Source organism: Protopterus annectens, chromosome 3.part1, assembly GCF_019279795.1.
Source record: "Protopterus annectens isolate FY-2018-M chromosome 3.part1, PAN1.0, whole genome shotgun sequence".
Taxonomy (NCBI): Eukaryota; Metazoa; Chordata; order Ceratodontiformes; family Protopteridae; genus Protopterus; species Protopterus annectens.
Genome location: NC_056732.1, coordinates 52,438,628 through 52,464,821, shown reverse-complemented (window position 1 = coordinate 52,464,821; position 26,194 = coordinate 52,438,628). Strand labels below are relative to the sequence as shown.

The 26,194-nt window shown below is 42.2% G+C and overlaps 1 protein-coding gene across 5 annotated transcripts in view; it reads right to left on the bottom strand.

Moving 5' to 3' along the window:
- Positions 1–26,194, bottom strand: part of PPP4R1 (protein phosphatase 4 regulatory subunit 1) — a 1,686,542-nt gene that overhangs the window by 689,916 nt on the left and 970,432 nt on the right. For all 5 annotated transcript variants that reach the window (XM_044066551.1, XM_044066553.1, XM_044066554.1 and 2 more), the window contains one exon: positions 13,114–13,667. In XM_044066551.1, coding sequence (XP_043922486.1) covers positions 13,114–13,667 — 554 coding nt within the window. The remainder of the gene's footprint in view (positions 1–13,113; positions 13,668–26,194) is intronic.

Here is a 26,194-nt window from a genome sequence, read left to right as displayed (position 1 = left end):
AAGTCTGGGTGGGCAGATTTAGAAGCCAGAGTTCCCTTGGCTAGCAACTTCAGACTTTGGTTCTCCAAATAAAAAAGTGAGGGCAAATGAATGGCTATGAAAGGCCTTTGGTACAAAAACCTAACTTATTCCACCCAAACTGTGATTGTGGTCTGCACCTAGGAAGAAAAGGCACTTGTGTCTACCTTTATGAGGATCTGCCTCCCACTCATTTCTCCTTTTTTGGGTGACATCTAAAATGTTAACCAAAGTAAGGAGGAAAAAGTCAGAACAGGGTACTTATCTGCTGCAGGTTCAGTAGCAGAGACAACTCAATTTCACAGACCGAATTCAAAGTAGCAGCATTCAGACCAGCAGCAAAGTTACGAGGCTTAGGAACTCGTATGTCACTTATGTACCTTACAATCCTTTGCCCAACAAGGAGAGAATGCTAGAAAGAACAAGGATTGTTGATGTGAGCCAATACCACATCAGTGGCCCTGCTCAGTTAGTGTATAAACTTGCACAGCTGTACTAATGTCATCATCAGTGGCCTCACAAAATCAGTTACTGTGGGTAAACTTGCACAGCTGTACTAATGTCATCATATGAACAAATTACAGAATAATTTCTTATTCATGGATACAGTATCAAAGTCAGTCATGGTCTCCAAGGACACAAATCATAACAGGGACTGCAGGACAGCAGTGGCAAAGCTTACTCTGGTCATTGAATGAAAAGCCAATCCTCAGAACCCAGTGAAAGTGTACACTTTTGTCCAAGTAGCAGCTTTACAAATACTCTATGCTCTTACATTCCTAAAGAAGGCTGCTGTGATTGCAGCTGTCCTGGTGGAACAGTCTTGAACAGACCCCTTTAAGTATTTCCCACTGGATTCTTTTCTAGCAATATAGACTGGCATATGCCTGCCAGGAGAAAATCCTGCCTAGCATGAAGGGGGTGAATAACTGTTCAGACTCTAAAATTCTTTGTTTTTTCTCAGATATCTTAACTGCCTGTCAACATTCAGGAGGGTCATGATCCTTTCTTCTTTCTTATGGTAGCTAAGCAGTCTGATTATATGCCAGCTCTGACACCTCTTTGACATGAAGGAAGGGTTAGGTTCCAAGTCTCACCCAGTCTGTACAGAACACACAATTCCCTGCATTACTGTCTAAAGCTCACATACTCTCCTTGCTTGTCTAATGGTCATCAAAAAATGTTTCCTTGACAGAGCTAATTTGAGGACCAACTTAAGACACTCGCTCTCCCAGATGGCTTATGGTGCAGGACCTCTTAAGTAATAGCTTCACTGTTGAGTGGACAGAAAGAAGGGGATCCATTGGAAGCAGAGCTGTAAAGGCAGACAAATATAGCTTTAGTGAAGCATAACAAAAGCCTTACCTAAAAAGCTTTGCTAGGTATTTAACCACCTCTAGTCTTGTCCTCTAGCTGGAGAGTTAGTCCCTAGGTTGATTCCAGAGGGAAAACATATTCCATTTTACTAAATGATTTCCTTGTACTGGGGCTTCTTGCCTCCTGTAAAACATGCAGCACTTCTGAGTAGTTGTCCTTCAAGGGAATTTGAATTGAGATTATCCACTTCAGATACCTATGCTCTGTGAAAGACTCTAGTACCTTGAAGAAATCAGAAATGAGCACATCAAGCCATCTTTGTAATACTCACCTGAACATACATATATAATGAGCTACTATAATTGATTTTTTGACCTACTGAAGGTCTGTTTCTGGAAGAAAGCACTAATCACCTTCAGTAAAATTCTTTACTGTAATGAAATTTGTTGGCCTTTTGCTTCTTTTAAATAAGGAGTTCCACTAGAAGTAAGTGCAGTGGTGCAGCGGTTAACGTTACTGCCTCACAGCAAGAGGTTTTCTGGGTCAATTCTCGGCTGGGATGCCTTCTGTGCGGAGTCTGCATGTCCTCCCTGCTTTCGAGTGGGTTTCCTCTGGGTAGTCTGTTTTCCTCCCACATTCCAAAGACATGCATCTGCAGCGTTTCTCTCCGGGCCTCTCCTGAAAATAGTCTCTGTCCTAGTTGGACTTTCCTGGTCAACAACTGTTAAATAAATAAAAATAAAGTAAGGTCTTACTTTCATATGGTCTGGCCAAAATCTCTCAGCTACTGCAAAAATCAAAACAAATGATAAGGGTCATCATTTCTTTCCAAACAAAATGCCTTTTGATAAAACTGGCTCAAGGAGGTTTGCAATCTCAAACCAACCGACTACCTAAATGGTGGCCTCTCCTGGTAAACTGTTGCCCCACTGATGGAGAATGAATGGGACCACTGACCAGGATGGGTACGAAGATCAATGGAAAAAAGAAAAAAGGCAATGTCCTGAAGACAAAATTACCACCATAACAGATACAAGCAAACAAATTTTGAGGGTAATGCTACTCAACGCTAGAAGACTAAATCTCAAAACGCACTCACTTGAAGCACTCCTTAAAATGGAGAACATAGACATCTGTGCAGTTACAGAGACCTAGTTCAAGGTTCTGGAGAGTACCCTAGCACTACCAGGCTACAATTCATACCACACCTTGAGGCACCTAAACCTGGACTGAAGCACTAAAGGTGGTAGTGTCTCCATATCTATAAAGGATATGCACACCTCCAGATTAGTAGCCAAACATAACACATCAGAGTTACTTCAAGTACAACTAACACTGGGTAAAACTGTAATCCAGGTTGTAGCCTGCTATAGATCCCCCACCATGTCCCAAGACTCCCATTCCTAAACACACTGGAAAATATTAGAGTACAACCCAATACCCTTATACTGGGAGACTAACTACCCCTCTTAACTGGGAAAATTACTCATGTACCAACACACTTGCTCAACGTTTTCTGGAATTCATTAATTCCATCGCCCTGGACCAACTCATTCTTACCCCCACCATGGGTAGAAACATCCTTGACCTGGTCATTACTAACATGGGCGACTGTTGCTCTACACCATTTAATCAACTCCTCTCTGGTAAGATCTGACCACAAGCTAATCACCATGGATATCCACATCCCACTCTCACCCCTCCCCCCCAAGGAAACCACTGTAAAAAAAAAAAAACTTCTCCAAAGCCAATTTTGGACTTCTAAAAACAGAGGTGGCTAACTTCATGACACCCATGAAAATGGAAAATAGGTGCATGACTGAATCATACACCAATACACTGGATGAGCACATACACAAGTGCATGGAACGGGCCTTACCAAACAGAACAAAGACGCTCTCCTCCAAAAAAAAAGGGAAGCCAATCTGTTGGTCCTCCACCATAAACAAACTGTACAACAGAAGGAAAAAACTGTTGCAGAAAAGGGTGAAGTCTCAAGACTGGAAAAATCCTTTGTCAGCCTCTGCAAAAAACTGAGTTCCATCATCAAATCCTCTAAAGCTAGCTACGAAAATAAAATTGCTGCAGATTCTAAAGACAACCACAAGGCATTCTATAGTTCTGTCACAAATCTACATGGCAATACTCAGATCTGCTCTGAGTTACAAAACAATGGCAATACATATACAGAACCAACTGATATTGCCAACATATTGGCTGACAGCTTCAGTGCGAACTTTACCCCCCTTTCGCCCCCTTAAGGGCCCATCACAATACTTGAGGAATGCCAAGTCTCTATTATTACGGCTACACAGGTATAAACGCACTGCCCAAAGCCAAGAATACATCTTCCATGGGACCTGACAATATTCCTGGTTGTGTTCTACATAGGTTGGTACTAGGCTATCGGCCCTAGGGCCTATACAAGCCTAGCCATAACAATTCCCTGGCTATTTCTTTCCACAATATTAACCTCCCTGGACCCCTCTGTCTAGCAGGGTGACTGACGTGATCCCCGGGGTGAATTTCCTATCTCCCATCCAATCGTCAAGGTTCGTTTTGAAGAGGGCCAAAGAGACGCTCTGCTTGACATGTATGGGCAAGTCTACTCCAGAGTCCGGGGAGTCTCTGGGTCAGGAACCTATCCCTCCAGCATGTTTTGTTCATTGTGATAAGATTTAGATCCCTGGAGCGTGTGGCTCTGAGGGATTGGGATTTCTTTAAGTGGAGCATGTCCAACAGCTCTGGGTTTGACATGGCCTTGTATGTTAAGCAGAGATCACCTCTGATTAGACGATATGCAACAGAGTATAGCTGGAGTTTTTTTTAGACGGTCAGCATAGGGTATTTGCTTTAGGCCTGTGATTCTTTTAGTGATGCATTTCTGCGGCCTTTCCAGTTGTTGCAGATGTCTTAAGAGGTACATACCAAATGGGGCGTTGCATTCTATAATGGGTCTAATAAGGGATGAGTACAGTGAGACAATGCCCTCCTTTTTTCTGGATGAAAGCCCTTAGTGATGAGGTGTGCCACATAGAAGGATTTCCTGACTGTTGTGGTGATGTGGTTATCGAAGGTGAGACCACTGTCCACCTGTGTCCCAAAGTCTGTTATCACACTTGCGGTGTTTAGTGTACTGCCACCTATGTGGTAATTCACGGGTACATGTTTTTTCCCAAAGGGGATAACTATACATTTCTTGGCATTGAGCTTGAGCCCATGGCTCTGGTATCAAGCATCTGTTTCTGTAAGGCCCTTTTGTAGAATATCCACATCATTTGGGGATTCAATAATGGCTCCCAGTTTGCAGTCATCTGCGAACTTTGTTAGCCAGAGTCCCTTAGTGTTGGCCTGTACTTCAGAGAAGTAGATGCCAAACAAGAGCGGTCCCAGGACTGAACCCTGAGGTACTCCACTTGTCTGGAGCTGGATTTGGAGTCTGCTACTTTTACAGTGTGGGTTCTGTCAATAAGCCAGATGGCAACCCATCGAGTGACGTAGGGATTAATGCCCAGCTTAGTAAGTTTATCTATGATTCCAGAGTGGGGGATGGTGTCGAAAGCCTTGGAGAGGTCCAGATAGGCTGTGTGGACCGCTGTAACGTGAATTATAAAGTGAACTGGCACCACACCTGAGTACTCTGTTCAAATACAGCCTCATTTCAGGCTTTGTTCATTCCGAATGGCACACTGTTGTGGTCATCTCACTCCACAAAGGGGAAGTGACTACAGACCCTGGGAACTACCGCCCCATTAGCCTGACGAGTCTGTTATGTAAGGCTATGGAGCGCACCATCATGGACCTTATAAACAACGACATAGGGAATCTCCAAACTCTGGACCCCGTGCAGTTTGGGTTTGTGAAAGGTAGATCATGCCTGCTCAACCGGATAGACTTCGAGTCTGTCACCAGAGCTGTGGATGAGGGCAAGGTAGTTCACACAGCCAATCTAGATCTTGCCAAGGCCTTCGACACTATCCCTCACTCAGGAATCCTAGACAGACTCACTAAACTAGGCATAAACCCGTATGCCATAAGATGGGTTGCCAACTGGCTCACTGACAGAATACACACTGTGAAAGCAGAGGACTCCATATCTGACTACCGACCAGTTACAAGTGGTGTCCCACAGGAATCGGTCCTAGGTCCTCTCCTGTTTGGCATCTACTTCTCTGAAGTTCAAGCCAACACAAAGGGACTCTGGCTGACCAAGTTCACAGATGATTGCAAACTAGGAGCTATTACTGAATCTCCAACTGATGTAGACATTCTACAAAAAGGCCTCACTGACACCAATGATTGGTGCCAGAACCATGGCCTTAAGCTCAATGCCAAAAAGTGCACTGTCATTCTCTTTGGGAAAAATTTGGTGCTCATGAACTACCACATAAGTGGTAGTCTACTAAACACTGAAGGTGTGATATGAGATCTGGGGACACAGACTGACAGCAACCTCTCCTTTGAGAACCACAATGCCACTATAGTCAGAAAGTCCTTCTATGTGGTGCATCTCATTAAAAAAAGGCTTCTCATCCAGGAAGAAAGAGGTCATGATCCCGCTCTACTCATCCCTCATTAGACCTATTATAGAATACAACGCACCATTTGGTATGTACCTCACTAGACACCTACAACAACTGGAAAGGCCACAACAATACCTCACTAAGAGGATCTTAGTACTTAGACACATGCCCTATATGGACAGAGTAAAAAAACTCCAGCTATACTCTGTCTCTTACCACCTACTTTGAGGTAATCTCTGCTTGACCTACAAAGCCATGTCTGACCCAGACCTGCTAGATATGCTACACCTAAAGAAATCCTAATCCCTCAGTGCCACACATTTCGAGGACCTAAACCTCATTACCACAATAAACAGAACATGCTGGAGGGACAGGTTCCTAACCCAGAGACTTACCATACTCTGGAACAAACTTCCCATTCACGTCAAGCAGAGCACTTCACTGGCCCTCTAAGAGAAATCTTGTCGAGTGGATTGGCAATAGGAAGGTCATCCCAGGGATCACTTCAGTGGCCTTGCTTGACAGGAGCACTGAGAACTAATTTTGGGCGGCATAATGCCAGGGAATCTTCTTGGGCTAGGCTTATATAGGCTCCAGGGCAATTAGCCTAGTACACACCTATGAACCTATGAAAAAAAAACAAATAAGATTTCATTTAAAATGAGAGTGCAGGGGACTAATGACAGTTAGGAAAGGATATGACGATAAAGGAAGGAAGAAGGGTCACGGGTAGTTATATATACAGGCCATCATATGAAGGGAAAAAAAGGCAAAGAAAAATTAAAGGATGGACAGGCAGAAGAAAAAAAATCATAAAAAACTCCAGTATTTTAGCAGTGAAATGAAAAGCAACCTTATCTAGGATTAAAAAGGAGCATCAAAGAGTAGCAGCTGTTTTTAAGCAGTGTGTGTGAGACAATTCCCTTCACCAAAGAAAAGGAATATCCTTAACCAAGTTTTAGAGAAGGGATGACACTGGCTGAGCTGAGTGCGTGAGTGTGCGACTGTGTGTGAAGGGATGACACTGGCTGAACTGAGAGGAACAGTGAGTCAGCATGTGAGTGAGAAGGGATGACATTGGCTGAGCTGAGAGAGGCACAGTCAGTGAGTGAAAAAGTGAGACAGACAGAGAAAGAGAGAGAGCGCGAGGGCGGGCGAGAGAGAGAGCGAGAGCGAGGGCGGGCGAGAGAGAGAGCAGGCGGGCGAGAGAGAGAGAGCAGGCGGGCGAGAGAGAGAGCAGGCGGGCGAGAGAGAGAGAGCAGGCGGGCGAGAGAGAGAGAGCAGGCGGGAGAGAGAGAGAGAGCAGGCGGGCAAGAGAGAGAGAGCAGGCGGGCAAGAGAGAGAGAGCAGGCGGGCAAGAGAGAGAGAGCAGGCAAGAGACAGAGAGAGCGAGCGACAGAGAGAGCGAGCGAAAGAGAGAGCAGGCGAGAGACAGAGAGAACAGGCGAGAGACAGAGAGATCAGGCGAGAGACAGAGAGCACGCGAGAGAGAGAGAGCAGGCGGGCGAGAGAGAGAGAGCAGGTGGGCGAGAGAGAGAGAGCAGGCGGGCGAGAGAGAGAGCAGGCGGGCGAGAGAGAGAGCAGGCGGGCGAGAGAGAGAGAGAGATAGCAGGCAGGCGAGAGAGCAGGTGAGAGCGAGAGAGAGAGAGAGCGAGTATGTGAGAGTGAGTGTTAAAGGATGATACTGGCTGAGCTGAGAGACAGCATCAGAGTGTGTGCACGTGGTGTAAACAGTATGTTGTCATTATATAAACGTATCACCATATTAAAACTGCTTAACAGCATGCCTCTCTACCATTTTAAGCTCATTTAACATTCTATGCCTTTCGTTCTCCCTTGCCCCTTCTTCTGCCTCATGCCATTCTTGATGCCTCTATTGATTCCCTCCACCATCCTGACAAATCTACTCCATGGGTCTGTATAAAAAAAAAAAAAGTATTTCCAGAATCCAGAGTGTAATTAGTCTTCACAATTCATGTATTCCCCAAAGGGACATCCTTGAACTGGGATGTTCTACAAAAGAACATAAATCATTTAGCTCAAAGGTGCAGAAGGATAAACCCCCATCTACTGGTCACATGAAATGGCGTCCATAAGCTGCCTGAATACACAGGCTTAAGTGATCAGTTAGCATTACCTTGCCTGTCCTGGGCGGACGGCTTGGCACACATCCTTATGCAGGAGATACACCTGCATGTTAGTTCACAGGTACATGTTCCACAGCAGGAGCAGTCATACTGGGCTGTGAACCTACCGCAAGAAGCATCACTTTTACCTAGGTATTCACAGGTGTGCAAAATGAAACAGAGGATTTTAGCACCTAAGCCACAACACAGCACCTGCTGGCCAAACGGAGACTGGGGATAAGGAGAAATTACATTTATCGACACCCACCCCCGTTTGCAGGATGTAACACACAACAGAAAAGAAAAAAAAAAACATTTAACATTTTTTCCAGTTGCATACATTATACATCATGGTTTTTTTTTTCTTTTTTTTAAGCATCAGTCCAGCATCACATGCATTGTTCAATTCCTGCCTTCCCTTAAACTTCAACTCCTCCTCCTAAACATTATTCTGCATGTATTGGTCCCAAAGTTCCCATTTATTTCTATGTAATTTGCTCCTTCCCTTTTCTAAAGTTCGCTTATCTCTTTTAAAATATCCAGGACTTCAAATGCACTGGGTTTACACTTTGATTTTCATTTTCTAGACGTTGTTTCTTGGCAGACAAAAGAATTAAACGTAAGGTCTTACAATGTCTACGTAAGTCACATCATGTTTCGAAGCTCAAAATAATTTCCTTAGTTACAGCCATTTGTTCATCCTACATTTCTGACAGAGTACTCTTTAGGGAATTTTTAAAATCTGTCAACTCATTAAATTCCCAAAACATATGATCCAAATACCTATTTCGTCCCATCACAGCTCCAATATTTACTATCTATACAAGGAAACCCTCGCTTATGTCTCCTCAGGGTATAAAAACACAAATGCAAACACTTCCAACAACCCACTTATTTTGGTTTTATCTTGTCTGGTTTTGTTTTACATTATTTGGTAAAAGCCAACTAGGTGGGAGGCTATGCATACCTACACCCCCCTTAATATATATACTAACACCAGGATCGCACTACAGTGGGGAAAAGGACATATACCTTTCAATTACGTTAGAGTACTACTTGTCAGTGAAATGAGTTTTAGGTGATTTGGTCTCAGTGAAAGGAGTTTAGGTGAAATGGGTTTTAGGTGAAGTGACACGTACACGGATTAAAAAGGATTCTGCTATGGCAGCCAAGGAGAGATGGGAAAAGACTAAAGAGAATACAAAAACTGAGAAACTGGAAGCTCTTGTTTTATGGACATGGAGAGCAAAATACAAGCGGTCAAAATGTTTTTAGTCCACTTAATTAATATACCAGGTCAGGCATATTTTTATCAACCAGAAGAAAAGTTGTGAATAGCAATTAATAAAAAGTTGCATGATTTTATCTGGGAGGGGAAGACAGCAAAAGTCAAGTGAGATAAGCTGATCCTTCCAATAGAACACGGTGGTTTGGTATTACCTGATTTGAAGGTGTACTTCAGAGCTACACAGTTAAGGCTCCTATAAATAGTACCAGTGGAAAGGGATGACGACGAAACGGGGGGGGGCCTCAAGAAACAAAGAGAGACTGGGATTTTGGATGCAGTCCTTTAAGGAGAACAATAATCATACAGAATATTACATCCATAAAGTAGCAGAAAGTACTCTAAGAACTAAGCCAACATGGGAATAGAGAAAAGATTTTTTGCCGATAGAGATGACTGCAAATTGGAGTACAGACCATAGGCAAGAGGGGGCTGGAATTTACTGTAGAAAACAGGTAAAGGAAGCAAGTTATTGGGAGCAAATAATTAGAGAGGGAAAGGTAATAGAATGTGAAGAGGCCAAGAATTTATTTGGACTGCAGGTTAGAAATTGCCTTCTTCGTCAAAGCTTGATAGAGTACAAGAAAACAGAAAGGAATAGGGGAATTGTAAGTGAAAGGCCAGCACTGGTAGAGTTTTTTGGTAGAACGTAGAACAGAAGCTGCTGTTAAAGGGCAATTGGTACAGCATAGAAAATAGTGCAGGATAACTCTAAGAATCATCAGAGAAAGTTAAAAAGGATTGGGGAAAAAGAGACTGGATAAAAAATTCACAAGGAAACAATGGGGGATATATGTAGGACTCCCAAATATCCAACAAAGTCCACAGGATATAGGATCTTTGCTTGCAAGTGTTCACATAACTATTTTTATACCCCAAGTAGACTCCAAAGAATTTAAGTCAGGTCGATATCAAATGTTGGAGTTGTGATGGGGAAGAAACAGGTAACTGGGAACATATTTTTGGGTAGTGTAATGAGTTGGCAGATTTAAAAAATTCCCGCAGATTACTCTATTATAAATACTGGCTGAGCAAACTGGTATAACTAAAGAAATATTTTTTGATCAATGATACAAGATTGGAATTGCCTACACATATTAAGGCCTTGCTGAGTCTAACTATGGTGGCTGCCAAAAAAAGCAATTACTACAAAATGAAAGTCTAAAATCAACTGTACTAGAAGTAGTGAATACAGTAAGAGATAAAACAACTGGAAGTGGGATTTTTAGACAAAGTTAGGAGCAAATTACATAGAAAAATGGGAACTGTGGAAAAAATACATGCAGAATAATGTTTTGGAGGAGGAATGATGTTTAAAAGAAGGCAGTTTTTGAATGAACTATGTAATGTCTGACTGACAATGACGTACTTGCCATACCCATGTTCTCCCATTGTTCCCTTATCCAGTCTCTTCTCAATCTTTTCTAACTCCTCGGATTGATTCTTGTAGTTATCGTGCTATACGCCCTAGTAATTATACCTTTAACAACAGCTTCTGTTCTAGATTCAACTAGAAACTCTACCATTGGGGGTCTTTCACGTTAGATTCCCCTACCCTTTCTTTTTGCCTATACTCTGACATCAATCCCTGGTTTGGAAAGCAGTGTCTAGCCTGCAGTCCAAACATCTTCTTAGCCCACCCCCCCTTATTACTTTACCCTCTCTAGATATTTTTTTGCCAATACCTTGGTTACCTTGACAGTTTTTTCAAGTAAATTCTAGCATCGTCTTGCTTATTTTATATCCCTACATGCAGTCATCCCTATTGGCAAAAATCTTTTTTTCTGTTTTCATACTGGCCGAGTTTCTAGGAGATTTTTTCTATTTTATGAATATAATATTCTGCATGGCTGTTATTCTACTTAAGGATCTGCATCCAAAATCCTACTCTACTTCTTGAATTTTCCCCATTTCATCATCATCTCTTTCAGCTTTGATTTATACTTTTCTGCGCGTGTTAGGTATGCAAGCCTTAAATGCGTAGCTCTAAAATATCCCTTCAAATCCGGTATTGCTTAACCACCTTTGTTCTATTTTAAGGATAAACTTATCCCACTTAACTCTTGTCCTCTTCCCCTTTCAGATAAATTCATTCAATTCTAATTGTCCACAACGTCTCTGCTTGATAAAAACATGCCTGACCTGTATATTAAACTAAATGGACTAAAAACAGTTTCACTGTTTGCATCTTATTAAACATATCCATGAGTAGGAGCTACTAGTTTCTAAGTTTTTTTTTTTGTATTATCTTTTGCTTACTCTCTTCCCACATATCCTTAACTGCCATAAAAGAAGGCTTTTTAATTCATACACCTGCATACGTCATTGGTATGGCTGAACCAATTTATGTGTGTGGGCACATAATTAAACAATATCACCTATGTTTTATCTTCTTTGTTTTATCTTTAACTGTACAGCCCAAAAAGCCTTGAAACTGTCTCAAAATGTTCCACGACTGTGAGATGCCCTTTTCTGTATTTATCATGTACAAAAATCAATTGCAAATAAAGCCAACTGTTCTTGATTACCGCACCAATTACATCGTTGAATTCTGAACCCCTTATTTCTTTGCCAATGGCTCTAAATATAAAGCAACTAAAAGACAAAGAGGACACCCCTGCCTGGTTTCTCTATTCAAACACAACTCATCGGAGAGGAACCCTCCAACTTTAATTCTTGCCTCTGATCATTCATATATCCTCCTAATTAACCTTATTATTATATCAGGGAGTGCAAATGCTTCCAATGCCCTAATCATAAAATCCCAGCTTACTCTGTTGAATGTTTTCTCTGCATCAAGACCTACAAACAACAGTGGTACTTTCTTGTATTCTTTCCCCTGTATTATCACTGTTCTATTAATGTTGTCAAATGTTTGCTTCCCCTCAAAAAAAGCACACAGTTCCACATCTATCAATTTTGGCAAAACATCTCTCATTCTTTTAACTAGTATTGGGAAAAACGTTATAATCGTGGTCTAAAACAAAATAAAATAAAAACAAACAGGACTCTCTGGATGGATAGGTTGTTAACGCAAGATATTTCCAGCCTATAGAATAAGTTACCACTACAGGTCAAGCAAAATATTATTTTGCCTGCCTTTAAGGCTAGTAAAACTTCCACCATTGTTATGTACAACCCTGCTTCACTTGGGAGGTGGGCACTGTGATGTGCTCATAAAAAGCAACAAGAACATTCTAATCTTGCAGTTGTAACCCCCCCCCCCCCCAAAAAAAAAAAAAAAATCTGTGCAGTCTTAAATACAATCTTAATTTAAAATCTATGTGGCTGAAGAACCCAATCGTAGAAATAATTCTTACTTGTACAACGATGCATCCCCTTTTTTTCTTAAACAAATACAAACAAATACTGGATGAACTTGGAAGCTCTTGACACTTTGTTCATGAAATAAGACTCAAAAAGACAATCTCAAGCTTCTGTGCAAAGAAAAGAAAAATAAAATGTGCACACTTGAGACATTGCAGTCCTGCATGAAAGGGAATATGTAGTGTTTAACTGACGACACAAAGATATTAACAGAGTAACACTGCTGTGGAAGAGTACAAGTCCTTGGCAGAAATTTCATCTTCCTAGAGGCACTTCAAACTGACCTGTGTTATTAGGTAAGCAAAGCAGCTACATGGCATGGAGAGTTACTGCTGAATGCAACATTTATAGATCCTTGGTAACAATGCAAGATCTCTGGGACACGGACACAAATCTAGAGTGAGGCACTTACCACAGTGTAGTATACAAGCAATGAATAAAACAAAACATTTGACTTTATATGTAGGACTTCAGTCCAAAACTAAACGATCATACACAAACATGCCTGCATGAATACCTTTAACATCTGGATCATCTATATGTGGTTCCAGATTTTCAATCATTTCCTCAAGCTCTTTCCTGGTGGCTGTACTGATGCTCGACGGATATGGAGCTGCTGCCTCACTTAAGTCTGGTAGTCTTACTTCTTTATCGGTCTGCAGCAACTCAAGGTCAATATTTATTTCAGGAATGGGAGTCCTCCAGTAATGGAAGGAGTTGTACTGTTCCTGTTCTAAAATGGATTGCACTGCAGCAATGGTCTCGCATTCTTGTGCAGAGTTCAAATTGTCAGTACTTTGCTGACCTGCACCTGAGGAGTTCCTGCTATCCCTGTTTACTTCCATACAGGGAGTAATGGCAGTAAATGCAGAGGTACACTGTTCACATGGACTTGTGTGGTCACAGCTTTCACTATTAGAGTCCTGCTCATGTATACTGCGCTGTGGATCCCCATTTAAAATGCATTCTAACGCCACATGACAACTTGAATGGAAATCATCTATTGTAGGCTCAATTATCACATCGCCACAAGTATCAGAGTCAGCTGTTGTATTATCTTTCCTTTCTGTGCTGAAATGTTAAAACAAAGAGTTAGTGAGTGCTTCCACTGCTTTAAGGCATGTTAAATATGTTAAAATACATACAGGTTACGAACACTAATATGCCTAATATCACCAGGTATGCTCCCATTACCCTCCCTTGAAATCAACCACCCCTCAAAGGAACAAAAATGTCCTTCAGTAAGGTAACACACAACAGAAATAAATACATAACCACTTATACAGGAAAGCAATTTTTGTCCCTTTACATTCTGCTTATCTTCCTATTGCCAAACTCATCAACTCACTGTTTGCATAAGGCACAATTCTGATTCACCAAGAGAATGTAAACCCAATGGAAGTCTCACGTAGTGCTTTAGGAAGAAAAGCATCGTTGACTTGATATGCTCCTTCTCAGCTTTAGGCCAATACCTTAACTGCACGCACAAAGAACTATAGTTGAATTTACTGTTTTATTGTATGTTAATGCTACTGTATGCAATTTTTTTCCTTACTAACTTTCACTCTGTTTCAAAATACCTGTAAAATTACCTCAGTCCTAACCCCCCCCCCCCAACTCGCTCTCTCTCATTTAACCGTATCTGCCATTTTTTCTTTCTACCTCAGCTTAATCTTTGGCATCAAATTAACATAACCAACTTTATTACTCTCAAATATCTAATGCTGCATCGCAACTTATGTTGATCCAGTGTATGTGAATTTAGATTTGTCACAATTTTGCAGGATTTTAATTATGTTCATAAAGTTTTTACTTAATCCTGTGTCTCTCGGCTAAACAGTTATCCTGTGTTAATTTTTATTTTTTGTATTAATGTACAACATAATTTAATTTTTTTCTGCAGAACTTTTCTCCCGGAGCTTCCACTAAAAAGTTTTTTTTGTTTTTGTTTGCTTAGTAGAACATTATACGTCAACAAATGAAAACTAAAATAAATTCTCCAAATGCTCATAATACTATAGAAGTTGACAAAATGCCGATTAAACAGCAGCCTATTCCGTATACACACAAGACATCTGTCAAGAAAAGTACAGATACACCAAAGTACTGAAATAATTGAAAATTTGGAATGGTTAGCAAAACACAATTGCAAAAATGAAGGATTAGATTGAAGCTGAGAAACTTAAGCTGTACCCTTTTGGTGAAGCACAGAAGCTTCCCTTGCATACATTTTATCACAACTATTTATTTTTACATTTGTTAACTAGGTTAGTCTGACTGGGCCCATACAGCCCTTTTTCAGCAGAGACCCAAGGAGAAAAGCTCCAGGAAAGAAATTAAATAATAAAAAAAACAATTCAAGTTGCAAGATACTAAACAGTACAAAAACAGAGAGAGAGAAGTACATAACATGAATATTTACACGGCAAAAGTACAGTATTTTGAGACTGCAGTAGCAATATGTCTGAGAAATTTGGTTAGCATTAAGTTATACACAAGGAATATAGCAATGCCTAAAATAAAAAAGTATGTAATACACAATTCAGAGTAACATCATGACACAGTACAACAAAGATGCATTTAATAGCACAGGTACTAACTGCAGAGAGTAATATGTGTAGACAGTTTACATAGCAGATACCAGGCAGATATGTCAATTGAGAGAAGAAAAATTCATTAGGCTATTTCCTGACAAGTACAAATCTATGCATGTTGGAAATTAATTTTTAGTTGCATTTTGAATTCGCCATTTTTGGTTGCAGAGTGAAGGGACAATGGAAGTTTGTTTCATGAGTATGCAACTGAATGACTGTAAAGTATTTTTCCAATATTTTTGTTTGGATTGGTCACCTGAAGTAGGTTTTGTTGAGTGCTTCTGAGGTCACAATTGGGTGTGTAGGCTATAATTATGGATGTAAGGGCAGGAGTTGGGGATATTTAGGATGCTATCTATGTGCAATTTGTCGTTGTGATATTTGAAGCATGTGGGGGAGATCAGGCCATCTTAAGCTTTTCAACAACCTCAAAAAGGTCACATGTAAATTGAGTCAGTTTCTGCAGAAACTGGATCACGAATAAGAGGACGATGAAACAGTTTTCTACACAGAATGAAACCATTTTGCCCTTGCCTTAGAACAATGAAGAGTTGAGGAGGCGACTTCTAGAGCTTCATGCAATGTTCGCAACAATTAGACTGACTGGCCGAATTAGAAGATAAATTCTGAAGAAAAGAAATGCGACTCACAGGGGCTCCAGAAAAAACAAATGAAGTGTCAAACATACAAAGTACAAAATGTCTGTCTACATCACTGCTGTGACTCAGAACTGCTCCTAATGACAGAAAAAAATGGCAAAGGCACTAGGACGTTGGTCTTCAAGGCAGGAGGTAATAAAACAGCAGACAGCACATCATCCAACAGTCAACGTGACTGACGCGATGGGAAAATGTAGCCTAAAAACATGTAAAAGTATAAACTGATGAAGTATCCCTGGTTTTCTCAAGTTTTGTTTTTTCCTCAGAGTGAGACTGTTGGGGTATGCAATGAGGACACCGGACAGAGTTCATAACTTTAAAATTTGGGGAACTTCTGTTACAAAGTCATGTGTCTGGAGCATTTCTCTCCAGGCTTCTGCTGAAAATTGGCTTCATTCCAAGTCAGACTTTCCCGGTTAACAAATGTTAAATAAAAATAAACAAACATTCACCTAGTAAAGCAACTTAAGCAGCTTTCCCGTGGAAGTACTGAAAACAGTTACAAAAGCAGGCAATTGAGACAAACAAGTCCTTGTGCAGATTACAAACGGTCTGTATACCTACAAATTCACTCAAAAAACAACTACAAAGTGTTGAGAAAAAACAAGCAAAACCAACGGGAAACCATGTGGCAGCCATTTACAGACTGGTGCTGATTAAAAAAATAGGCTAATAGTCAGGTACTAGGCAAATCAGTCTGCAGACCATTACAAACCCTGCCAAAAAAAATACAGAAGTTCCTTCCAGCCTTAAGGAGGGCAGCACAAGTTAGACCAATGGAGAGTTTAAGGCTGCCCATCCGATTACCTAGGTTTACACTTAGTGGAAATTTATTCCAGAGGTGAGGGATATGTTGAGAAATAAATTTATCATATCAATGTGTCAGTTATATTTATTTGTTTTATTTATTTCACATTTGTTAACTGGGTTAGTCCAACTGAGTTTGCAAACAAACCCATTTTCAGTGGAGACCCAAGGGGAAAGAGCTCCAGTAAACATAAGCAAAGATAAACATACGGGACAAAAACTATCAGCAACACAGCAAATTCGAAATTAATTATAAAGAGAAAAACAAAAGAAAAATGATGAACATTAAGGGTTGCATTGATAGTGGACTAAAATGTACTACATATGAGAGTAAAAACAAAAAGATAATCGTTGTTCAAAAGAAGGACAGTGTATAGACATCGATAAGAAGTGGGGGGATAGTGTGGAGAATGGGAGGGGCTATAGTAGTAGAACTGAGTGTTTAGGAGATGTGTTTAAACAGAAGTTACTAACAAAGAATGTTAGGAGATACAACAGGTTATACAGTGAGCGAGACTAACTGTGTGGTCAATGCAACGGCATAATTTCAAGTTTAGTAGGTCGGATTTAAACTCCTTTTTAAAACAGGGAAAGGAAAGGTTGAATCTAACATGGAGAGGGAGCTTGTTCCAATTTAGTGAGACAGTGTTTGTAAAGTAGTTTGCCAATGTTCCTTTTGGGTTTTACCTGTTGATGACTGCTTAGTTCCTTTAAGCAGATATCTGAAGTCCCATTTGTTCGGTGAAGGAACATGTGGTCAGAGGATTGGATCTTTCGTGGATCAAAAGGTTAGAAACAGATCTCTGTAGAGGAGTCTGTAACAGAACAAGCAGAGAGAGGGCTGCCAGTATACACTGACAACTAAGATTTTTGAGGCCACTGATCCTTTTAATTATGAACAGAGGTCTCTCAAGTTGAGCGATATGTTTAGATAAATATATTCCACAAGGTGCAGTAAATTCAATAATGGGCTGATAAGACATAAGTAAAAAGGAATTAAGATTTTTTGCATCTGGTGGAGATGTCTTTGGAAATGAAATAAACAAAACAGAAACCTTCTGAACTCTTTGCACTTGAAAGACTGTTCTCCTATTGACTCTTACTTTGGCCAAGAGGCTGTGCCAGGGCTATTCTGCATGGGTTTTGTAGAGGGCTTTCTGTGCCTTCCTCTACCCAGTCTTCCTCTTAGCTCTTGTACTCTCCATTCAATGAAGAAAACTGCAGCAGTGATATGGAAGGACATAATAAAGTTGTGTAAAATCTTAGCACAGCAGTAGATGTCGTCCTTTTCAAAGCTGTATTATTCACACACCCCCCCCCCCCAATACGGCTCTTGCCCCAACTGTTGTTGCCTTCCTGGCCAAGGGGATCTTGCTTCTTTTCCCTTATGAACTTTTTTCTTCTGGATGTACATTTTCTACACTGTCTTTGGAGATATTTTGTCCCTCATGGGGCAATTCAGTTCTGAGTAATTGCATCCATATGTCACATTTATGTCCTACTCCTTACATGGGGAGCATACGTGTGATGTACAGTTGCCTATAAAATCCAAAGGCTTTCGTATACTGGCCAGACGTTGGTTATCCTTAGCAGAAGATCCCTTCATAGATTCATAGGTTCACAGGTGTGCACTAGGCTAATGGCCCTGGAGCCTTTACAAGCCTAGCCCATAGGATTACCCCGGCATCATGCCACCTGACCTTTGTTCCCAGTGCCTCTGTCCAGTATAGCCACTGGAGTGATCCCCAGGGTGAATTTTCTATTTCTCATCCACTCATCAAGATTTCTCTTTAAGAGGGCCAGTGAGGTGCTCTGTTTGACAATGAACAAACAGTGATATGGACAGACATCTTGTTCTACAGTAAAGCTGGGATCATGGAACCTGAGGAATAGCTATAACTGAGGTGAAGTAAAATTTGCACTACATTTGTTGAGTCTGTGTCAAATCAGTGAACGGCCACATCAAACATATCATGTCATCGACAGTGCAGGCTGTCGAACTGTTCTGACTGAGATCTTGTTATAGTAGGGATCAGGAAATTTGCCTTTTTCCCCCACTGTAGTGCAACTGAGTTGGCATATATAATTAGCAGGGGGTGTGGGGGGCACAGACCCACACATGGGAGGGTTTGTCAGCCTGCAATGTCGAGGAGATGACATTCGACAATGTGGCCATTCGATATGACAGACTCACATTTGTTAGCTAAGATATTAATTACTATCTTTAGGTCAGAAAGTGTAGTATTATTGTGGACTAGCAACAACCATTGTGGGATATTAGTTCTTAACTTTCTGATGTTGTCAAAGAATCGCACTTATGTTTGGCATTAGCAGCCTTTTAAGTACATATTCAGCTTTGAACAAAATGATTCCTTCTTAAGTGCTTTACTAATTTGCCTAATAGTTCCCATAAGAAAGGCAGAATGAAAGCTCACTTAAAAGTGTTAAGCAGTTGCTTTCTCATATAATTTATTTATGCAGGTATTCCACACAGAGGGGTGTTTTTAAATTTCTCATATTTGGTGTTGATAGGGACATTATCAATACAACTATTTAAATAGTAACAGAAGTCACGGGTATAGGCAACAGCTACAGCAATGGGATCCACTGCAGGGGGATTACAGTAGGCAACAGCTACAGCAATGGGATACTCTGCAGGGGGATTACAGTAGGCAACAGCTACAGCAATGGGATCCTCTGCAGGGGGATTCCAGTAGGCAACAGCTACAGCAATGGGATCCTCTGCAGGGAGATTCCAGTAGGCAACAGCTACACCAATGGGATCCTCTGCATGGGGGATTACAGTAGGCAACAGCTATAGCATTGGAATCCACTGCAGGGGGATTACAGTAAAACAGCAGCTCCAGCAATGGGATCCTCTGCAGGGGGATTACAGTAGGCAACAGCTACAGCAATGGGATCCTCTGCAGGGGATTCCAGTAGGCAACAGCTATAGCAATGGGATCCACTGCAGGGAGATTCCAGTAGGCAACAGCTACAGCAATGGGATCCTCTGCACGGGGATTACAGCAGGCAACAGCTATAGCAATGTGATCCACTGCAGGGGGATTACAGCGGAATTTATTTAGGTCATGTAACTGAAGGAAATTTGCTTTTGAGAAGTCCCTACACACAGATGCATTCACAGGGGAAGTACTATTTTTTTAAACCACCCTTGCCCTACAGTTTGACTCAACTCTTAGATTGAGTTTCTCCCTACATTATGATTCTAATATTATTTAGTACCAGAAACTTGCTTGTACTTCATGAAACCTTCTCGTTTGATTTTAAGTCAAGGAAATGAAAGCCTGCTTTTTTTTAAGGTCACCTTGTCACATACTTTGACAGAGGAATTTGTTTCTGCCTAAATGACAGCACAGAGACAGTGAAATATGTAGCTATTTATGTCAAGTACTACCCACAACCTCGAACAGGCAATTAGTCCTACTGATGTCAACAGCTGCTAAAAAGTGCTATCAAACGGTTTTTCACTGACTTTACTGCAGAGAGACTAAACTATCACAGTTCACCTAGTTGACAGGGTTTTCCCCTACTGATTTGGGCAGTTCTGTCCCCAGGGAGGGGCATGAAAAAGGCAAATTTCTCTATTTTACAAGAAAAATTATTTTCTGGCTTTTCTTGAAATGTCACAGTGAGCTGTGTTACTACAGTTTAACCATCTCAATATCACAGAAAGTAGTATAAACGCTGCACAGAGTCTTCAGTTTTAAATGAAAACAATTTACAAAGACAAATGTCTCCCAACTGTAACAGTCGGGCCTCCTTTCAGGAGTGCTGACAGGGACGTCCGCAAAAGGAGTCACAGTCACCCTGGTTCTGTGGACCCCTTCTGCCTCTAGGATGGCATCTACCATTATCTTCTCCTCCTCTGCCCCTAGGGAAGGAATCAACTTGTGCGTCTGGGATTTCTTGAACCAAATCTTCCCGCCTTTCTGCCCTTCAGGGTAGGGTCTTGAAGGGATGGAAAAACGTACTCCAACGGCAGAGACAGTTTTCCCTTCCTGCTCGCATCTGGTGAGTGTATCCTTAACTTTTTGTCCAAAAAGTGAGGAACTGTCAAAAGGGGCATTAGTGAAGGTAGACTTAAAGGGTGCCACAAAGTTACACAAGCGCATCCAGGAGTGTCTCCTCAGGGAAACTCCTGATCCCGCTGCCCTACTTGCTCCATCTGCTGCGTATGATATCAGTCTCATGGAGGAATTCACAATGGAGTTTAAGGTGGATAACTGAGCGGTAACCTTTTCTGCTACCCCTGCAGTTGAAGTACCTTGCAGATTATCTCTTAGTTCCTTCAGGAGATCTCTCTGAAGCCTTGTAAAATGGGCAAGATAATTCAGCGATCTAAGGGTAAAAACCGCTAAAGAAAAACATGCTTCCCATATCTGTCCATCTTTTGAGACTCTGTTCGGCAGATGGACAGATGAGGATGTCTCTGGAAGCTACTTCTTGGTGGTTGCTGCCACCACCATGGCATCTACCAGCACATATTTTGTCAAGAAATCCTTTTCCTTGGGGGCTGACAAAAACTTGTTTGGCCTTCTAGGTACTGGATCCATGGTGTCAGGTGATTCCCACGCCTTTCGACTGACCAAGTCCATGATCTCGTTGAAAGGCGGAGACACCCAAGAGGCTGAAGGTTGAGCCTTCAGGTACACAGACTCCTCCTCAAAAGGGGTGATGGTAGTCCAGCCGCCTCTCTGTTTAGGATATCAAGGATATCTGCAAAGGCGATATCAGAGGACGACCATGGAGACCCTTCTGACTCCTTGAGGTCAGTGTCAGAGGTGAAAGACTCATCAGGGGAGTCTACATGCTTCCCTCTTGCATGTTTTCTTCCAAGGAGGCTCCTCAGAAGGGTATTCTGGGGAGGTCTTGGAAGAATGGGGACCACCCAGAGGGCGTTCCTGAGGCTGCGGATCTCTGCTATCCTGTGGATAGGGTGGCGCCAAGACAGATGCCGGTGCTTTTGGGGGAAGTACATCAGCATCCTTGCATAGAGCTGCAGATTTGGCCAGCACACTCATCAGCTCGTAGGCCGACTCACCCGGTTCCGAGGACACCACTGGTTCCGAAGAAGCAGAGGTAGCCCCCAGTTCCAGGAAGATCAGCTCTGAAGCCGATGTAGGAGCCAAGCTCAGGCGAGACGATGCACTGAGGGATAGACTCGGAACCAAAGAGGCTCAGGTCCGAGAATCTCCCTCGGGGCAGACTGGTGAACTTCGGCTCCTAGACACTACAGACGGCACCTAGAGTGTCGGAGCAGTTATCGGTTCTGGAAAGGCCTCATGGAGTGCCAGAGCCAAAGGTTCTAATGGTTCATAAGTAAGTACTTTGCTATCGGGCCTAGGGCCTATACAAGCCTAGCCAAACTAGTTCCCTGGCTTTCACCAAGAAAATTATTTTCCTGTGCCCCTGTCGAGCAGAGCCACAGCAGTGATTCTCAGGGTGAATTTCCTATTAACCATCCAATTGTCAAGATTTCTCTTAAAGAGGGCTAATAAGGAGCTTTGCTCGACATGAATGGGCAGTCTATTCCAGAGCAGGGGAAGTCTCTGGGATAGGAATCTATCCCTCCAGCATGTTTTGTTTATTGTGGTGACGTGTGGCTTGGAGAGATTGGGATTTCTTTAACTGTAGCATGTCCATCAGGTCTGGGTTAGACATGGCTTTGTACGTTAGGCAGAGGTCGCCTCGCAATAGGCGATATGCGATGGAGTAGAGCTGGAGTTTTTTTGAGATGGTCAGCGTATGGCATCTGTTTGAGGCCAGTAATCCTCTTAGTGAGGTATTTCTGTGGCCTTTCCAACTGTTGCAAATGTCGTCAGGTACATGCCAAACGGGGCGTTGTACTCTATGATGGGTCTAATAAGGGATGAGTAGAGAGGAACGATTACCTCCTTTTTTCTGGAGGAGAACCCCTTTTTGATGAGGTGTGCCACATAGAAAGATTTTCTGACTACTGTGGCAACGTGATTATTAAAGGAGAGACTTCTATCCACCTGTGTCCCAAGGTCTCTTATCAGTCTTTCGGTGTTTAGTAGTCTACCGCCTATGTGGTAGTTCATGGGTATGGTATTTTTCCCAAAGGGGATGACAACGCACTTCTTGGCATTGAGCTTTAGGCCATGACTTTGACACCAAGCATCAGTTTCAGTGAGGCCTCTTTCTAGAATGTCCACATCCTTAGGTGAATCGATTATGGCTCCGAGTTTGCAGTCATCTGCAAATTTTGTTGGCCAGAGACCAGCTGTATTAGCCTGGACTTCCGAGAAATAGATACCGAACAGGAGAGGACCCAGGAGCGAACCCTGTGTTACTCTGCTTCTCACTGGTCTGAAGTCGGATTTGAAGTCGGCTACTTTCACTGTGTGGGTTCTGTCAGTGAGCCAGTTGGCCACCCATCTTGTGACATAGAGATTTATGCCTAGTCCAGTGTGTTTATCTAGAATACCATAGTGGGGGATGGTGTCGAAAGCCTTGGCGAGGTCAAGATAGGCTGTGTGCACTACCTTACTCTTGTTTACAGCTCTAGTGACTGCTTTGAAGAAGTCAGTCAGGTTTAGGAGGCATGATCTACCTTTTACAGACCCAAACTAGTGAAGTCAGAGTTTGGTGGTTACCTAGGTCTTTGTTCATAAGCTCTAGGATGATGCGTTCCATGGCTTTGCAGACCAGGCTTGTCAGGCTAATGGGGCGGTAGTTCCCGGGATCAGTGGTGGTACTCCCCTTTGTGGAGTGGGATAACCGTCGCTGTGTGCCACTCCTTAGGCACAAAGCCTGAAGTGAGGCTAAGGTTGAACATGGTACTTAGGTGGGGTGCCAGTTCGTTCTGTAGTTCGTGCAGAACGCAGCCTGGGATGTTGTCCGGTCCCCATAGATGCTGTGTTCTTGTCTTTGGAGAGTGCGGTCTTCACCTGTGCGGCCGTGATTTCAGGGGCTTTGCAATCATCTGGTATGGTGATGGGCCCTTTGGGAGGCGAGGGGGGGTGAAGATAGCACTGAACCTGTCTGCCAGGATGTTGGCAATATCAGTTGGTTCGGTAAATGTAGTGTCATTGTGCTGTAGTTCAGAAAAAAGCTCAGTGCTGACATTGAGATTTTTGACATAGCTGTAGAATGTAGAAAGCTTTGTGGTTGTGTTTAGAATCCAAGGCGATTTTATTTTCGTAATTAGCTTTGGGGGATTTTATGAAGGATCTCAGCTTATTGCTGTGGCTGACCACGGAGTTCCTGCAGTCATGGGATTTTACTCTTTTCTGCAATATATTGTCTTCCTTCTGTTGTAGAGCTCGTTTATGGCAGGGGAACACCAGATTGGTTTCCTTTTTCTGGAGGATAGCGTCTTGGTTCTGTTGGGGATGGCATGGTCCATGCACTTGTGTATGTGCTTATACAGTGTATTTGTATTTGATTCAGCTGTCGTGCCACTATTTTCCATCTGTGTGGGTGTAATGAAGTTTGCCACTTCTGACTTAAGAAGCATAAAGTTGGCTTTGGAGAAGTTTTTTACGGTGGTTTCCTTAATTTGGAGGGGGGGGGGCAGGATATGGATGTCTAGGGTGATTAGCTTGTGGTCGGACCTGACCAGTGAGGTGTTGACCTCTGGCGTGCAGCATCTATTACCCAAATTGGTAATGACTAGGTCCAGGATGTTGCTACCCCTAGTAGGGGTATGGACAAGCTGGTCCAGGGCGTTGGAACTGATAAATTACAGAAAATGTTGGGCAAATGAGATAGTACATGAGTAGTTTTCCCAGTTGATGGAGGGGTAGTTGAAATCTCCCAAAATTAGGGTATTCGGCTGTATCCTAGTATTATCCAGTATATCGAGAAACCTGGAGTAGGCGTCCTGGGGCATGGCGGGGGATCTGTAACACGCTACAACCTAAACTGAAGTCTTGCCCAGTGTTAATTGCACTTGGATAATTTTGGAGACATTATGTTAAGCAACTAGGTACTGGATATTCTGGCTCCGATAAGACTGGAATAGCTCGGAGGAACACTAGTGGTTGACAAAGACTTGGATGGTTCCGAGGCCATCTGGGCAGGAGCTAGGCTCCTAGAGGACCTGGAAGAAAGGGTTGGAGAGTGAGATCTTTGCAAAATAGGTGATCTCAGAGTAGGGGAGACCGGTGGAATATCTGCTGGCCGGCTCAGAGCTAAAGAATCCTTTTTCGGCTTTGAAGTACTTGGGGCCAATATAGGCATATCAATTGTACTAACATCAATCGGTTCCGAAGGCAGTGGAGCCGATTAGGTGGGAGTCTTGGAAGTTTTTGAAATTTTCTCAGGAGGTCCAGACTTCTCAGAGTACACTGGAGATGGCCTTTTCACAGTCTTTTTTCTTTCCTGCTAGAGGGGAGACTTTGTAGATTGTGAGGAAGAACAACTACCTAAATCTTCCTTAAAGGATGGTTTCAGGAGACCTTTCAAAATCAATCTGTTTTTCCTTTCTTGAAGGACTCGAGCTAAAAGAGTGACAAAAACTACAAGTCAAGTGAATGGCCCCCAAACAGTAAACACATACACTATTGTCCGGCCGTTATGGACATTTTCTGAGTGAATTTTTGAAATTTTTTAAAACCCAAAGGTTTATGATCCTTTTCTTTCAACTCCTTGGACATAATTGCAGAAAAAACTCTATAAGGTACAAAAAGGGATTAGTTAAGTCCTCTTAACTAAAAAAGGAGCCTAACTACTGGAGTAAAGAGAATAGCACACCACACCAAACAGTAAAAGTCAAAGAGAGGACTAGGTCCTCTAACTTAAACGGGCCTAGCCCTGCCAAGAATGGGAAGGGAACACATCGCACTGAAGGAGAAAGGCAATATTAATAGAGGACTAGGTCCTCTAACAAACGGTCCTAGCCCTTGGAAACGCTTAACTAAGTTACCCAAGCCTAGAGAAACAAACACACAGGCTAATATCAACACAAATGGACTAAAATACAGTAAGCCCTGTAATTTAAACACACGCTATCAAAACTAGTAGAGCGCCAACAAGGGCTCAACAGCAAATACTAAATATAGATAATCTAACTACCACTACGGGATACCGACAAACAAGCCTGAGGAAAAAAGTCGGCCAAACAGCTGACAAACCAGCAACAACTATTTAACAACAAACTATTATCTAAAAGAACAGTAATGCTAACTTTATTCTAAATAACAGTATTCTAACTAAGAAAAAACAAGCTACAAATATGAAAAAAATACATAAGAAAGGTGAAACTTAGCCACGGCCAAGAAGAGCACTTCTGAATTTGCAAAGCTGCAAATGAGATCTGGGGATTGATACCACTGCATGATGGGATACCTACTTTGCCACGAGCCAACTTAGAGACATCGAGCTTCTGTAATCGGCCGAGTAGGTGCCTTGGATCGGCTCCGAACCCACATGTACGAATGAAGGCGAGATAGGACAACATAACATCTAAAGTTTCAGTAAGAATGTCCCACTTTGGATATCTAAAAAGATGCCAAACCTAACAGCTGACAAAATATTTTGTATATTGATC